Source organism: Aptenodytes forsteri, unplaced genomic scaffold (genome assembly GCF_000699145.1).
Source record: "Aptenodytes forsteri isolate BGI_AS27 unplaced genomic scaffold, ASM69914v1 Scaffold132, whole genome shotgun sequence".
In the NCBI taxonomy this organism is placed as follows: Eukaryota; Metazoa; Chordata; class Aves; order Sphenisciformes; family Spheniscidae; genus Aptenodytes; species Aptenodytes forsteri.
Window position 1 is genome coordinate 2,549,930 of NW_008795520.1, and position 16,621 is coordinate 2,566,550.

The window sequence follows — 16,621 nt, forward strand, 5'->3', positions numbered from 1 at the left end:
CCGCTGCCCGTGGTGCAGCGGCCTCCCGGCCCCCTGAGGGGAGGGGGAGGGAGCGTGCAGAGCTGACCGGCGGCGTGTGCCCCGGGCGCCTCTGCTCCTCCGCCGGGCGCTCTCCGGCCACCAGACCGGAGAGCCACAGCGACCAGAAGTGGCGTTGCCCCTTGCTGCAGGCGTGCAGAGTAGACTGGCTGCAAGTCCCGTCATCCGCCTCGTCGCTCAGGGGAGACTTGCTCGGTTGTTACTTGGGGCGAGAGTCTGTCATACGCAGTTAGATTACTATTACTGAGGGTCTGAACGGACTCGCTCTCTGTTTGCTGAAGTAGCACTAATTGTTGAGAGAGCTAATAGGAAGTTAGGCTAGTGATTTAAAAAAGTAGCAAAAAAGTATCATAATTTAAAAAAAAAAAAGAGCCAAGTGTTCAAGTGCTTGCCGTCTGAATCTCTTCCTCGAGTCTTACAAACACAGCCAAAACCCAGATGCAGACACGGAGGCTTTTAGATAAAATCATTTGACCTTACTGAGTAAAAGGAGGGGAAAAAGTGTCATTTGGTCATGTGTAAGAGTCAGCAATTAGATTATATTGATCCTGTGCCTCAGTAAATGTATCAAGGCATGCTTCTAAATGAGCCTAATGAGAGGGCTCTGCCTGAAAGCTCTTGCTTTCAACTATCTATACAAGAAGGTTTAACAAAATATTTCGTCTCTCTTTGCAAACTCTGCCTCATTTTTGCATGCTCAAGCCATTGTAGGTTACAACATTACTGTTTCACGAATGCAGTTTTACCATTTGTTTTTCTGTTGGGATGTATTGTAAGATATTCTGTATCCCTGATGATCCTTAAATCTCTTTTCAGTAGGTTTTCTACAATATCCTTTTGAGATGTGTGCATGCTAGGTCACCCTAGTACTCAAGAAGCGGAGTTGTCATGATGTTTTCTGTTTTGCCTTTTAGCCTGTATTTAGTAAGTCAGATATTCTGTTTGACTGTCCTAAAAAATATTGTACTGTCAAGACGCTGTCACTCTGGTAGTTGGTTTCTTTTACAACTGTGCTGAAGATTTTAGATGCCAGTGCAGATTTATAGAAGGGAAACTTTCCTGCAGTGTATAAGTTAGCCTTTCTTTCCTCTGTATTATTTTTGCTTATTGCTTTCTTTTATACAGGGTTTGGTCTACAAAATAAGACTTTTCTTCATACCTCCCAGCTTGATTTCTTTAGGAATCTTTGATAAGGGATCTTTTTGAAAGATTTTGGGAAATTGAAGTACTTAATATTGTCTGGATTGTATTCACTGCCTTTTTTTCAGAAAATTCTGATAGAACTGTTAGGCATGACTTTTCTGTATGAAAAGGAAAAAAAGAAAAAATCTATGAGAGTTACTAATCTATGTTTACTCATTTTGCTCATTTACTTTCCTACAGGAGTAGTAAGACTTTATTAGTCTGTGGTTTCTCAGGTGCTCTCAGATTCTTTGTAGGATATTTCATATACTCTGTTCTCATGGTAACAGATTCTGACTAAAACATTTCATAGTTGAACAGTTTTAAGGTTCTTTAAAAGTGGTATTGTACATTAAAACTATACATATACAATACCGCATGTTCAGTGTTATAAATATCTCTTACTAGCATTTGAATTTGAGGGTTCCTCAGATGTATCCCTGGTATAGGAAAAATATGAAAATATAAGAACCTTTGTATTTAAAAAGAAGATAAAACTGTCAAAGTTTACGTGGTTCTCCCCACCCTTTCCTCAGCTTCCCCTCTTCTCCCTTCCATATGAATCAAAACTGAGATTTAATACGAGCCCCAGATCAATTTCAGAATCTCTTTTCTCAGGAGCAGCTATTTGTTGTTGAGATAAACAAGATTGCCCATTTTCAGTTTTGGGAAACTTTTACTTCAGGTCTGTTTAATACGGTGTTTTTCCAAACCGGGTGTCAGGCTTGTCTTCTAGCTGTGTATCATCATCTTTTGGCACTTCACACTGGGGAGGTCTGTGACATCATTTTACTTGTGAGGAGAAATAAAAAAAGGGCAGTATCTTCTAAAAGCAGAGAAATTTACCCACTTAACCATGTTCAAAAGACAAGACAGACCTATGCTGTTCCAGAGAGAGAAGGTGGGGGAAGATGCAAAGCAGCTTTTAGAAATTATATTGTGAAACAAATAATGACTGAAACAGATAAGAACTGCAGTCTCCACAGTGAAACAAGGGCAGCAGAAGTGCTAGCTGATCCAACCTGCCACGGGTGTTCAAAGTGTCGCACAGTGTGTACTGCCCAGCAGTGTTAGGACTGGGGATGGAAACAGGCCCTGCAGTCAGGGACCAACTTCTGTTGAGCTTCTCCTGGCACTGTGGGTAGCTTTATTCTATAGATAACCAGAACGTAGAGAAGTTGGACAGTGATTTTGTTGCTGGGGGAGGAATGCATATTCAAAATCGGTTCTTTAAAAAATAAAGGAACTTGGTGACAGCTAACAACTTGTAAGGAGGCCACCAAATTGCTGCTTTAGATGGTGCTCCCAGAGGGACCACGTTTATTTTACATAAACCCATCTCATCACAACTATTTCTAACCAGATACTAATGAAGTGAATGTCTGTTGAAACAATAAAAAACTAACTATAACTTTTTTTTTTTTGTTTAAGAGCGACTCCTACCAGAGTTATCCAGCATCCCTCAGCAAGTGAGACTATTAACTATGATGTTAAGGCTTTTGGATCCTCTCTGCCTGTTAAGGTTATGGAAGCCCTGAAGAAGGCTGATGGTAAGAACTGATTTTATCTGTTATATTTCTCGTGAAAATTGACAGGTGAGAGAAGTGTTAACATGTTGTTGATGCCATTTAAATGCTGACTTTACAGTGGAAACTGAAATGTTTGTGCCTCGGTTTGACTCCAGCTTGGTTAACTATGTAACTATAATTGTAATAACACCCATGGTGGGTATGGATGCATGTAAATATCCTTCAGGTGCTGTCTTAACCAATATACCGTAAAGTCCAAGGTTATAAAGAAAGCCAATAGTAGTTTTTTAGTAACTTTTGCTTATTGGTTCTTTCTCACCTTTTTCACTTGTTTTCGTTCTGTTGTGACTTAGAGTGGATGCTCTAATTTTTTTTCTTTTAATCCACATTTGTTATCACTTCTAAAAGCCCCAGTGATACAAACCTTTCCCTGAGTTCAAGAAATTGGTCTCCTAAGCAATTTCTCCCTGTGGATAAGTTTTCTTTTTATAGTAGATATAAGAGGAACCAAAAATGCGTATCTTAAAAATTGCTGAGCAATTTACAAAGCTATTATAATCTGCTGTAAATTGATGGAAATAGCTTCTAGGATTGTCTTGCTTTTCACTCTCAAAAGTTGAGCGTTTGTCAAATGGATTTTTAAACTATATGTGGTAATTTGGTATCTTAATCAAATACATGGAAATTCTAACATGGAATTTAATTTAATAGAAAATATATTTCTTATTTTCATATGAGAATGAAGGTTTATTGGTTTTAAGGTTACTCTGCAGTGTTTTAAAAAATCTGAATGCTTTAAAAAAATTACTTTTTGTGTAGCTGATGACCAGCTGAGTGTTCAAGTGGATGAAAGTGGATGGGCCTGGCTAGTCCATAAAGAGAGGCTGATTATCTGGAAGATTGGTCAGTCTCCAGTAGCTAAGGTAACTGAAAGATCAAGATGGAAAAACTTCTATATTTTATGCTAGTTGAACAAGTTATTCAGTTGTGTTTTTTTAAAGCAAGAGTTTCTTTATAAATTGGAGTTCGTCTGGTTTCCCCCAAAAGCAGTGGGGTTGGTATGAAGTCATACTAGCAACAGTAACTGAAACTCAGGCTTTTGAGGGAGCTTAACTTTGTTATATTCCTCTCTTCAGTTTTAATTGTCACCTTAACACTAAGGTTAATTCTTTGCTTTTTAATAGATGTGTTTCTTATGTTAGATAGTCTTGATAAAGCTTATTTTAATAGTTAAAAACTAGTTGATATGTGACAGATGGGTTTAGATTATTCTGGGACTGATTTTCAACTTGTCAAAAAAAAAAAAGGTTAGTTTCAGCTGTGCTGAACGTATGTTTCATCTAGGTTTCTTATGTCAAGAATTTTTTTTTCCCTCTGGGCAGTGTTTCTTTCAGCGTCATTTCAGTGAATAGCAAGTATGGTCAGGGGAAACCTGTAGTTACAAAATCAGTATCTTTCAATTAGTGCAATGTGTGTTAATTATACATATTCTGCACATGTAGTGGAGTGTCAGGTATACACATTCTGGTACTTGTAGAGATTTTTCAAGGGATTAAAATTTTTCTGATTGTTTAACTTTGAGGGGGGGGGAAGCGTTTCCCCTATCCACTCTGTTAATACCTAGTGAGCTTTCTCAAGCACTTCTAGTTTAATTTTGTTTTGCTGCCTTGTTAGCATATTGTATTAAGGAATGGTCAAATAATTGCACCTCTGAAAGAAATAATTCAATATTGTAGTGTTGTGAGAAACATTCAGAAATAACTAAAGAAAAACAGTGATGTTTGAAAATGTACAAGTAGGTGTTTTTTAGCTGTTTGCTGGTTGTGACAACCTTGCTGAAAATGTCTTGTGACATTCTTTTGGTTCCCTTACACAGTGTCTGGGCTAGTTGGAAATTAATTCTTAGCGGGGCCAAAAAGTCTAAAGACTTATGGCAGAGGAATAAGTTCTTCCAGTCTCATATTTATTATGGTATCTGTTTGTTTCTTACAGTTATCTCTGTGCAAGGAACTGCAGCTGCCACCCAGTGACTTCCAGTGGAGTTCTAGTTTAGCAGCTATATCTTGTCTCAGTTCCTCAGGTGAAGCACCTTCTCTGCAGGTGATCAGCTTTTAAATTTTAGTGTTTAAAAATACTTTTAGAGTAACTTTGAATATATCCTATTTTATCAAGTACTTATTTGAAAACTGCGTTTGGTGTTGTGCTATCTATTCAAAAGGTCAGGATTGATAGTTTGCAATAAATATGTTTGTAATAAACAAAATTCTGCTAGTCTTTTCAAATTACACCATGTACATGTTATAGGATCAGACTAAATAATAGTTTTCCTAAGGATTACTTGGTCTGCTTTCATAACAAATAAAAATACAGTAAACTAGGAAGTATTGTGTTAACAAACACCAGGGCAATCAAATATTCAGTCTAAGCAAGTGCAGTTTAAATGCATGCTGGCTGAAAAAAGGTGGTCAGCAGTGGTTTAATTCTGAGTACACATGGATGAGAAGAATAACACCAGCACCATCCCTTGGCCAGGAAGCTGGCACGGGGAAGGCAGATGATTTAATCTGTCTTGACTGATTACTTTCCTAAGTGCCTTTTCGTAACATACTGTGCTAGAGGGTGAGGTTTGAAGATCAGTTAAGTTTTCTGAAAATATGTTAATGTGTCTGTTACTATCATCCATGAAGACAAGAAGCTCTCATTTTCAGTTTGGGTGTAGTTTTCAGTTAATATATGTGGTGCTCTAATAAAACTGGATAGGCAGTTGTCTTTGGAAGGAAGAAGCAGCACAGGATATGTAATAAGTTCTTTTCTTTTGACTTGTTATTGTATTACACTTCCAGGTGATGAAAAGCAATCTTAATATCTTGTGATTAGCTCATAAAACTCCAAATGCTCTATGACTTAGTCATACCTAAAGAAGCTTAAGAGGAAGTAATATACCTAAACCAAGATTTTTTTTTTTTTATTTCATCTTTCTTCAGCTTGTGAGCTATGCATAGATACTATGATTTTACAGAATGAAGTAGAAATATTATTTGTAGAAAATATTTCACTAAAATGAAAATTATTAAATAACAGACAGGAATCACAGAAGACAATTTATTCTGTGGTGGTTTTTTAATTGTTATGATGTTCATTAGCCAACTGCTTTCCTTTGTGAAGATCTGTGTCTGGTCAAAAATCAGTTAGAAAACTCCAAGGAGCTCAGTAACAGCTCTCAGCTACAGTTATTCTATTGTTCTGCGATTTTTTTCAACAACCAGTAGATTAGGTACAATGCTTTCTGTCTAAATCTCTACTTGAACACAGTCTCTTGCTTCACGCTTTGAATTTGGTATCTGAGTGATTTCCCAAGTCAGAAGCCCTAATGTAGGCACACTGTGGGCTTATGTCTTTATGAAGAGAAGAGCCACCGTGTGATTTGGTATTTCTCTTAATGACACTAGAGCAGCTTCTTCGTTAAATTACAGTCTGCATTTTAAGTCTTCCATAGTGGCTTATAACTCTTGGCATCTGGAATTCTCCACAGGCTCTTTTCTGTCTTGCAACTGTAAGTTTTGTTTGCATTTCAATAGCAGACCCTGAATTATCAGGAGCAAGAACCAGTAGAAAATATTATTGTTAGCAAAATAAGCGAGTATAACATTCCCTGCACGTATTAAGTTATGCTACAGAATCATTTTGCAGTTCAGTTCTGGGTTTGTCAGTGTGCATCCATATGTATTTACTACTTTTTTGTGTGTTTGTCACCCACAATCTTGATATGTAAAATAACATGTTTTAGTTAAAGCTGCAGTCTGATTATTATTATCTTGCACGTTCTGTTAATTATTTTCTCACTTCAAGTCTCTGGCAATAATGGTTGCTACCAGCGAAGGTTCTGTGCGCTACTGGCCCAACCTTGCACATGAAGGTTCCTATACGGAGACTTTTACAGACTTTGGAGGCGCTCTGTGCAGTTTCCTAACAGCAGTAAAGGTACGGTACAGTATGATTTATGTTAAAATACTGCTTTAATTCCTAATTTAAAAATTAAAAAGCATGCTCCACACTATCAGTCCTAAATCTCCAATGAGTGTTGCAAAGCAAACGTATCAAACATTCTGAGGAGTAATTTCAGAGATTGTTGATGAGTGTGATGATCTTAAGTAGCAGAGATGACTGGTAGTCATAAACAATAATGTTAAATTGGGGAAGCATGCAGGATTCAACCACAAGGTTGACAGGACTGGTTTGGTACCTCAGCCTATGAGGAGTGTCAGTATTACTACTGCGATTACTCCCAGTGGTAGAAACCCTGCTATCACAAAAACAGAGAACTACTTCATCTGAATCCGCAGACCACATGCTCAGCGTCTTGTGGTATAGCTCACTAGTGATGGAATTTGAGAGATTTCTGTATGAAAGTAATGAACAAGTATATTATGAGTTGTTCTTAGAAATTCTGTTTTCTGCTGTTGATGTCCCTAAATGGGGAAAACTCTCAAAATGGAATATATCCAAAAATTCAATGTGTGTTACAGTATGTGTTATCTTCAAAAGTAGTTATTATCAATTAAATTACATTTTATCTCATGACCTTTTCAACATCTACTGTTCATATCCTGTATTATAAATATTATTTTAGGGCATCAGCATGTCATAAACATTTGTAAACCTAACAGATTTCCTAAGAGTTTCAAGATGTTAAGAAACACTAATACGTGTCTACCCTATTAGAGTTGAATTGTGCCCAAGTTTCAGATATCAAGATGAGGAAAGCAAGGTCTTATCACACCTGTAGTTGAAACATTGACATCAGTGTGAATTCAGAGCTAGAGGAACTTTTTTTTCTTTTTTTCAGAGCAGAACCCTTTTATTAATCAATGTTCTAAAGCTGCATTATTACGTGTATGACAACTGTACTTAATTAGTCATCCTGTCACTGGGCAGATTTAACCTTTAGCAAAATTTTATGTAGTATGATGATGAAAATGGTGCTTTTTTTTAAAATTCCTGTACAGAACAGTTCATTCTTTCAGCAACCTTCAGGCCCTTAGCATTCCTTTTTTTTGAAAATTGTTGTATATCTAACAGGCTTTGTTTGTTCCCTGTAACATACAAACTTCGGTCAGTTTTGAATTGAAGGCACCTTTTTTTTAATGCCTTGGTCGCAGAGGGCATGAAGGCTACGTCTATGTTGGCAAGTAGTGAAAGGCAATAGTTGAGAATCTATAAAGTAACAAGGTTAGTGCTGAGGCAATGCCAGTGTCTACCCTGGCCATTTGGGGGGAGGGGGTTGTTACTTTAAACTAGTTCCAGCCTAGCTGCATGAAATGAATATCTGTTAGTGGTCAGAGCCCCTCTTTCAGCTTAGTTTCATTCAAAGGGTGTACAGCTGGTGCACTCAGACTGCTCTGTGACGTGACGTGACGTGATCCAGCAGGTAGTGTGTGGGGTTGCTTCAGAAAAGGTCGCTTCAGAAACAGGCTCTTGATACTAATTAAAGTGCTAATGTAGAGGCACCCGTTAGGACAGGCAAGAGATGCACTAACAGAAGTCTCTGCCTCCTAAATGAGGTATATAAGCACCTACAATGGAGTGCATATTTTGCATAACGTACAAGACTTTTCACATTTTCTTAGTGCAAAGGTAACGCTATTTTTCATCATTAGGATTAAATGAGATTTTACTTCTGTTGTTAAACTGAAATGGAGTTTCGTGGATGCAATAAGAAAATGAGTCTCTGCCAGCCCTAAGTACCAGTCAGATGTTTGACTTAGTGCTAATGTTTATTATTTCTTAAAAAAAACCAAAACAAAAATCAAAACCAACAACAAAAAAACCAACCAAAACAACCCCAACAGAAAACAACTTCTTTCTTTGTATCTGCATATTGTTTTCTTTCCTGGTCTGACACTAGCATTGTGATATCTTTTCTCAGTTACACATTAACTAATGCACTACTCATTTTTTAATTACCTACGCCAGTCTTTTTTGACATAACCAGATGGAGGATTTGATATGCAGTTCATTTAGATTAGTGTCCTGTTGGATAGGATGCTATTTAAAAAAAAAAAAAAGCTATAGTGTGCTTAATAACACTTCAGGTTTTAAATGCACACATGCAAGATGAATGTTATTTATTTTTTAATTTGTAGTTCAACATATGAATGTTACATGTAGTAGTACCTGTAGAGATTGATTAAATATATTTTCATATTTTTCAAAAATATGGTTTAAAATTAAAGAAAGTGTACTGTGAGGTGTACGCTGCACTGAGTCAAGCATAGAGAATGATGTGGAAAGTTTGTTTAAGCAGCCTTTTTATGTGATAACTGCTTTTTTTTTTTTCTTCTTTGTTAGCTCTCAGGTACTATGGATGCCTTGTGTCTTGTTCTTGTTTAGTGTTTACCCTTATGAGCTGACATAAAGAATTTTATCTGGCAATAGAATTGTTTCAGGAATGTGATTTTTATTTTTTTAATATAGTTGCTTTTTCTTTTTGTTAGGGAGGAAGCTTTATTTTATCGTCCTCCAGAGGCCAGCTAGTTCGATTGATACCAGATAGTTCTGGCAAGATTCATCAGCATGCCCTGCCACAGGGTCAGGGCATGTTTTCTGGAATTGGTAGAAAGGTTTCTTCTCTTCTGGGTATATTGTCTCCTGGACATGATGCCATGGTAAGCCTGAAAAACATTCATATAGTAATCTGCTTTAATTTCTCTCTGTAATTTATAGCCTCAGTATTTAAGACAGAAAAAAGAAAAGACTGTGTAAGGATGTATGATGACCAAAAAGAGAGACAAGACTCAAGTCATTTATTTTACTTCTATTTCTTTGAAATTTGAAAGACAGACAGAAACCAAATAAATCTGTATGCTTTGTAAAGGAGAATGCTGGCTTGCTCTTTAGATCTGAATAAAAGGAGACTTTAAAGTAGTACTTCTTCCTGGGGAGTATGCAATGATTCAAAGTCTTGCCTCTTTCTAGTAATAGCCTCACCACTACTTGAAGAAACTAACAGTAACCTGTAATTTTACTTTTCTGATTTAGTGTTGCCAAGGGTTGGTGATTAGGTTGAGCTTTGTCAATGAACTCCACAGAAGTTGGAAGAAAGTATAAGAAACACACTTACTATAGATGTTCTTATATCTATAAAATAAGACTTGTCTTGGAAATTATTGTTAATACTCTTATCTTGTAATGTAACTTGTGTAGGTTGCCCAAGGAAGTGATTTTTTTTTGTGGACTGAGAGTGGTGTAGATTGTTGTAGCCAAATATTAAGGCTGTGCTTTAACCTTTTTAGATTTTTCTTTTTTAAATGCAGATTTCTAGCGTTCTTTGGGACGAAGAGAGATCAAGCTTTTACATGCTAACAAGTTTGAATCTAAACAAATGGGAGATTGATGATTCATCAGAACGTTATATTCTCAGCTGGGATATCAACAGAATCCTGAAAGAACATATTACAGATGCAATTTGGGTAAGAGCCAACTCACCTGGAAAGGGTTTATGTGTTTGTTTAATTAATAGCCTATTGTTATATAGTTATAAGTCAGATGTATTGTTTTTTTAGGGTTCTGAAAGTAACTATGAAGATATTAAAGGAGGAGTAAATATACAATACATGGATTTGCAACAGAATCGGTAAGGAAATACGCTTGCATTTGGTAAGACTTACATTAATGAGATGTGTTTAACTAAAGTGTTCTGTTTTCTTGCAAAAACTTTATGTAAGTTATTGCAATTTAATTTTACTTGAGTGTCACTGTTGATAAACTAAGCACGTCATATTAGATAACTAGGTTATCCTATACTTCGTGCTATCATCTCTTTAGCATTACAAGTTTGTACCTAAGAATAATTCCTTTCACTTTTTTAGTGTCATTTTATCAGGTTTGGGTATTCATTTTGTCTTGATGTTACAAAGGCAGCAAGTAAGCAATTGTAACTTGTTCCAGCAAGTGCAGAGAATTCAGAATCTCTTGTATTTAATTTAATTGCATAAAATCACAACTGCCTTGGTTCAGTTTGTGCTGCAGTATGAATACTGTTAATAAAACAGCTTGAAAGAACAAATAGTATAGTCTTTCCTTCTATTAAAAAAATACGGTATTGGAAAATACTTATTTGTGATTGTACTTAAATATCTGTTTTTGTGAGTGGTAGAGTTTGAGCAAGTAAAATATGTAATAATCATCTCTCAACGGTGTGATACCTGTTGTTGAATAGTGATGGACTGGTGATACTTGCTGCAGCATGGCATCCTGGAGATCGTCCATGTCTTGTCTACTACACTCTGATAACAGTAGAAGATAAAGGCTACCAGATGTCTGATGATGTTGTTGTGGAGGTCACACAGTATAATCCATCTTTTCAGGTATGCAAATGAGGGTCTGAAACTGAGTTAAGAATGCACAGTGTTTCAGAATATTCCTGTACATAAATCAGCTATCAGATTTTCATCTAAAGGAAAAATCAAGTCCTCTGTCTTAAGGTTGTTCTTGGAAGTATTTATTCGTAGTATTGTGAGGAAAATGTGTACTAGCATCTTTTAATGTTTAATAGTAACTGTATGTAAAGTTTATGCTTTACATTTTAAAGTATAAGATGATAAAGCCTCAAAAATAGAAGTCTAAACATCTGATTATTACTGATTTATTTTAATTTTTGTCCTGTCTGTGAAAGTTTCTACAGAGTAATTTTATGGTATACTCATGCAATCTATTTAGAACAGATCTCAGGCTGTGTTGACAGACTCTTGTAGCAGGACAAGGAATTGAGAGACCTGTATTTTGGTCCTTGCTAGACAGCTGGCTTGCTGGGAGGGGAGAACACGTTGGTTGTCCTTAGTGTACCTCGTCTGTGCTCTCTCTTCTGGAAGCATAAACTTGGGTATTAACTTTCTTTGGTAAACAACTTCTGCTCTTCCCCTTCTCCCCTCTACCTGTAATGGCATCTTAAAATTGAATCTTAAGATGGAAGGAGAGTGTGAAAACTGTAGAATAATTGACCTGTTTACTTATCTCTCCATGTGAAATTAGCAAGAATTTAAGATATGGAAGAAAAAAAATATATGGAAGAAAAAAATATATGGAAGAAAAAAAACCCAGGATCTTAAGTTTTAGGGCAAATTAAAAGTGGTTTTGTTTGGTTTTTTAGGTTATAAGTTACATCCATATCTTGTTTAAAATTAAAACAAATTCAGGCAACTCAGATCAGGTTTTAAAATGTTAGATGTTTGTTTAAGGTTTTGATTACGTATGTGACATTGTTCATATGTAACTCTTTCAGTCAGAAGAGGAAGTGTTGTGCTGTCTGGTAGTCCCAGATTATTTTAGCCATGCTGCTTACCTCTATAAGGAAGATGAAGTGTTTGCTTGTTCCACTGGAACTGGAAGAATTTCTTTACCACAGGAGAAAATCATATTTGGCATACAAGGTAACATGCGGGGGCAGCGGGGGAATCACAATTCGTTGATACTTTCTCATTGAATATTTTTACAATATTTAGATTTCTCAGAGGGCAGAATCATTTATATATTTATGCTCCTTTTTCTCTTTATTAAATCTTTCAAGTTGGGAGTTCCTCATGAGTGTATGGAGAAAGCACTGACGTGACATCCAGTATTGTTACTGCTTACTCTACAGCGTTTCGGATGAAAATGAAGTAGATCCTCACTCTTGGTGTATGAAAGGGTGGGGTTTTTGTTTGTGGGGTTTTTTTGCCCCTTTTTTTTTTCCCCCAACATTCACTGTGGATTTTTTAAATTTTTTTTCTTTCTTGAAGTTAACTTTGTGTCAGCCTAAAATTCATACTAGGTGCCTGTGTCAGCTGCCTCTAAGTATGTCATCCTTGACCTTCAGAGGCATCTTCAAGTAGGATGCGCACACTGGTCCTTAGGTAGAATTTGAATCACCTGAATCTAGATTTTTTTCTTTTTTTTTTTTTCTTTTAAACTTGCAGTATCTGGAAATCTGCATCTTGAGTAGCAAATAGTATCCACAATTTCTGTAAGTCAAGTGCAGTTGTCAGTTACGGTTGGTTGGTTCATGACAAAATTTAATAATTGTCTATAAAGCTGTTACATTTTTGTCTTGAATTAGTGGCATTTACGTGCCTTTTTTTTTTTCTTTTTCTCCCCCCCCCCTCATCTTAGGAGATAGCATTTTAGGAGCAGGTTCCTGTACTAGCCTCCCCATCTTCTTTACCAAAAAAAGTGGACTTATCACCATCTTGTCCAGGGAAAACATTTCTGTGCTTCCTGAAGACCTTGAAGATTCCCTGTCCTCTTCTGTTGCTGGACCAAGAAGTGAGGTAATGGTTGTTTGCTTGGCTGGTTGAAAACTGAGGGTAGAAATAAAATGTTTTTCTGGCAGTTTTGAATTTTCACTGTGGAAATCCTAGCTTGTTTGAGTTTTAAAGGTTTTTTTTAAATAGAGACTCAAACACTTGTAATGAAGGCAGTTTTCAAAACCTAAGAAATTCTACAACATCTGCCAGTTTGAGTAACTTTTTTGTTTTCCTTTGTTTTGAAGTTGAGATTTCTATGAAATTTGTATTTTTTTTTTCACATGGATGCATTACTATATGTCACTAGGCCTGATATAACGCTACTGCAGAGACTCAGACTTTGTTCTCACTTTTTGATCAGTATGGTTTCTTCAGTCTTTTGTGTCAGTTCCTTTGTGCATGAGACACTTTTCTTATTGCGCTGTGAAAAGCTTGGAAGCTAAGCTGAGAAGGGCTATATAGTGGCTGAATATTGTTTCTGCTCTGTTATATATTTTTTTTTTAATATAGTCTTATAAAAATGTTGAAGTATTTTTGTCGATATTTTGTGCAATGTGCATTTATTAAGCTCTTATTTACATTGAATGTGTTCTGTTTAAAATGTATGTGCCCTGGAGATGTCCCTGGAGTGGGAGGGAAGGATAGAAAAGTTGTTACAATATAAATTAGCGAATATTTCTATGGGGTAATAGTGAGTTTCAATCCTTATTCCAATTAAATCACCTTTAAATCAGCTATTATTAACTAGTATTTTAGTGGTCTTCCACTTTGTGGTGATTGCTCAGATGGAACTATATTTTTCTTATTGAACTAATCTCTATTTAGATTTGTCTGCACTTATATTGTTTTTGTGGGTGATAGTACTCATGAATACCTTTTAATTTCTGTCAAAATGTTGATTTTGAATATTAAAATGTTTAAAATTACCATAAAAAGTTTGACTGGTGAAACAAGTTGCCCTAAGTTCCTTTGCAGTTTGTGTGAATTTTACTAAAATGGTTGAGGTCAAACCACGGTGTGACTTTCATTGTAATGTATCTTATGGGCTTATGTTTGGTGTAATAAACACAACTGCTTAATGGGTTTATGTTTGGTGTAATAAACACAACTGCTTCCAGGTGGCATTTTTATTTTAAATCTATGTTGTTGCTACTTAGAAAAATTGTTTTCATTTCATAATGATGATTGATATTTGTCTTTCAGCTGAAGTTTTTACTTTGCATTTTCAGAGTCCTGCGTTTGACGCAACTGGCAGGCTAGAAATTATAGCTCAAGAAGATAAGACTAAATTACTGAAAGCTGCTTTTCTACAGTACTGCAGGTAGAAATTGCACTTGTTTTTTAAGGCTTTGTTTGTTTCCTATTCTTGAAGGCACTCTGATATTTGAGTAAGAGATTGTCTTGGTAAAGATACTCTTGTGCTGTTTTAATTAAAGCTATTTTAATGACACGTGCACACCTTTATTAGGAAAGTGTTAGATAAATCTTGAGCTAGTGAAGAAGTGATACGTGCACTAGAAAGGAGCAGACTTCTACAATCTCAATAACTTTTTGCTTACTCTGTGTAAATTCTGTGATGTTACATTACTGCCAGTAAATTCTGTGATGTTACATTACTGCCAGTGAAACAACTTTAAACTTTGTTATTTTGACTTCTTTATTCTTTTAGTAAGTGGTGTTTTCTTGTTAAAAAACATTCTTTCATTTTCTTCCTCATTTTTATTTGCATAGCTGTTTTCAGTAATACTTTCGAATATGTTTAATTACTATTTACGTGGCCACAAAGAATAACTAGCATGACAGATTCTGTGGCAAGATGATATCTTTTTTTAGATTGACTGATATGGGGGGAGTGGGAGTGGGAGGAAATACACTGTTCGTCAAACTATCCTGATTAAAGCAACTTGACTGTTGGGAGGCACGCAATGCCTCTGAAAGGTTTGATGTTGAGATGAGTGATGTAAACAAAGGAGGAAGAGGAGAGGTAAGAAGATAAACAGAGCTGTAGACTTAGCTTAGTTATATTTAAAGGGGATTGTTTTCAATATATATTTATTAAAAAAAACAAACACAAAAACCAACCAACCCACAAACCCTCTTAGGACTAATCTCCTTAGTCTTAAAACTTGGAAAGAACAGATTTAAGATAACAGGAAGTAGGAGTGCTTTTGACATAGAGCTGCATGTGAGGTAGAAGATTATGAAGGGGATTAGGCACATATAATAAAGGATATCAAGACAAGATCTGTAAACATGCACAGAATTTGGAAAGAAAATCTACATGTATTCACAAGTGGACATGTCAGTAAACAGAACTGCTGCTGAAGATGGCTGTAGTCCTGAGGTGACTGGAGTAGCTAAGGTCTGAGAGCACAGATAACGAATATGAAAGTTGATATCACTGAGGATGTGAACAAGGGGGTTGAAAACAGGGTCAGAAGAAAGTAGGAGGTAGTAAGGAAAACAGTGTGAAACAGTATGAAAGTTTAATGTTAATTTGATTAAAATTTGGGTTATTTATGAAACCAGAAGAAATAATTCGATGTGTATAGTATTGATTCAGACCTTTTCCAGACAAATTGTATGGTAAAATGAACGGAGAAATCTTCCACAGAACAGATGTGGCAATGGCCTGTCCAGATGGCCAAGCAGTTGATGCCGAGCAAATAATAGAAGGTTGTTTAATAGAAGATTCAGTATATTCCAGTTTTTAAAAGTATAGTTTGCTTTAGTAAACCTTTGTGCAATTTCTGGATGCACTGCTGTTTTTCATTTCAAGATATCTTGGTCATATAAACATTCAAACTGAAAGTCTCATGAAAAGTATAAATATTTCCAAAATCAGGTAATGTATTGGAATCACGGTATCCCTTCTCAGTTGGAATACTATAATTTTTAGTCACAAAATCAAATCAGTGCTTTTTGTGAATATTGCATACTTCTTACATAGAGTTCTTCAGTAAAACTTCATACGTTGGAGGTTTAAGCATTTGGATACTTCTTACTCTTATTGACCTGAATAGAATAGGATTCTCTGAAATTATAGGAAATAAGAATAATGCGTTATATTTGCTGAAGCATTTTCCTGAGAGCTTTTACTCTATTGCCATTTGTGGGAGTGATTACGTGTACTCTTGAGAGGATTTTAAAGCAAGCAATAGAAATTTGGTGACTTAGCTACCAGAGACATCCAGACTTAGCTCTGTATGATGAATCTTTTCTCTTAAATAACAATAATTCTCTTGATAATCATAATAATAATACCTGGACTTGTGCAAAGTATTTGACACTGTCCTGCACGACATCCTTGTCTCTAAATTGGAGAGACATGGGTTTGATGGATGGACCACTTGGTGGATAAGGAATTGGCTGGATGGTCGCACTCAAAGAGTTGCGGGCAACGGCTCCATGGCCAAGTGGAGACCAGAGATGAGTGGTGTTCCTCAGGGGTCGGTATTGGGACCAGCGCTATTTAACACCTTTGGCAGCGACATGAACAGTGGGGTTGAGTGCACCCTCAGCAAGTTTGCTGACAACACTAAGCTGTGTGGTGCGGTCGACACGCTGGAGGGAAGGGATGCCATCCAGAGG

At 36.2% G+C, this 16,621-nt stretch overlaps 1 protein-coding gene across 1 annotated transcript in view; it reads left to right on the plus strand.

The window, feature by feature from the left end:
• Positions 1–2,077: 2,077 nt before the first annotated feature.
• The window catches only part of NUP133 (nucleoporin 133), a 35,286-nt gene continuing 20,742 nt past the window's right edge, over positions 2,078–16,621 (plus strand). The window contains exons 1-12 of the mRNA XM_009281781.2: positions 2,078–2,160; positions 2,653–2,771; positions 3,570–3,673; positions 4,743–4,850; positions 6,600–6,731; positions 9,245–9,415; positions 10,064–10,219; positions 10,313–10,383; positions 10,969–11,116; positions 12,031–12,178; positions 12,897–13,054; positions 14,260–14,351. Coding sequence (XP_009280056.2) covers positions 2,078–2,160; positions 2,653–2,771; positions 3,570–3,673; positions 4,743–4,850; positions 6,600–6,731; positions 9,245–9,415; positions 10,064–10,219; positions 10,313–10,383; positions 10,969–11,116; positions 12,031–12,178; positions 12,897–13,054; positions 14,260–14,351 — 1,490 coding nt within the window. The remainder of the gene's footprint in view (positions 2,161–2,652; positions 2,772–3,569; positions 3,674–4,742; positions 4,851–6,599; positions 6,732–9,244; positions 9,416–10,063; positions 10,220–10,312; positions 10,384–10,968; positions 11,117–12,030; positions 12,179–12,896; positions 13,055–14,259; positions 14,352–16,621) is intronic.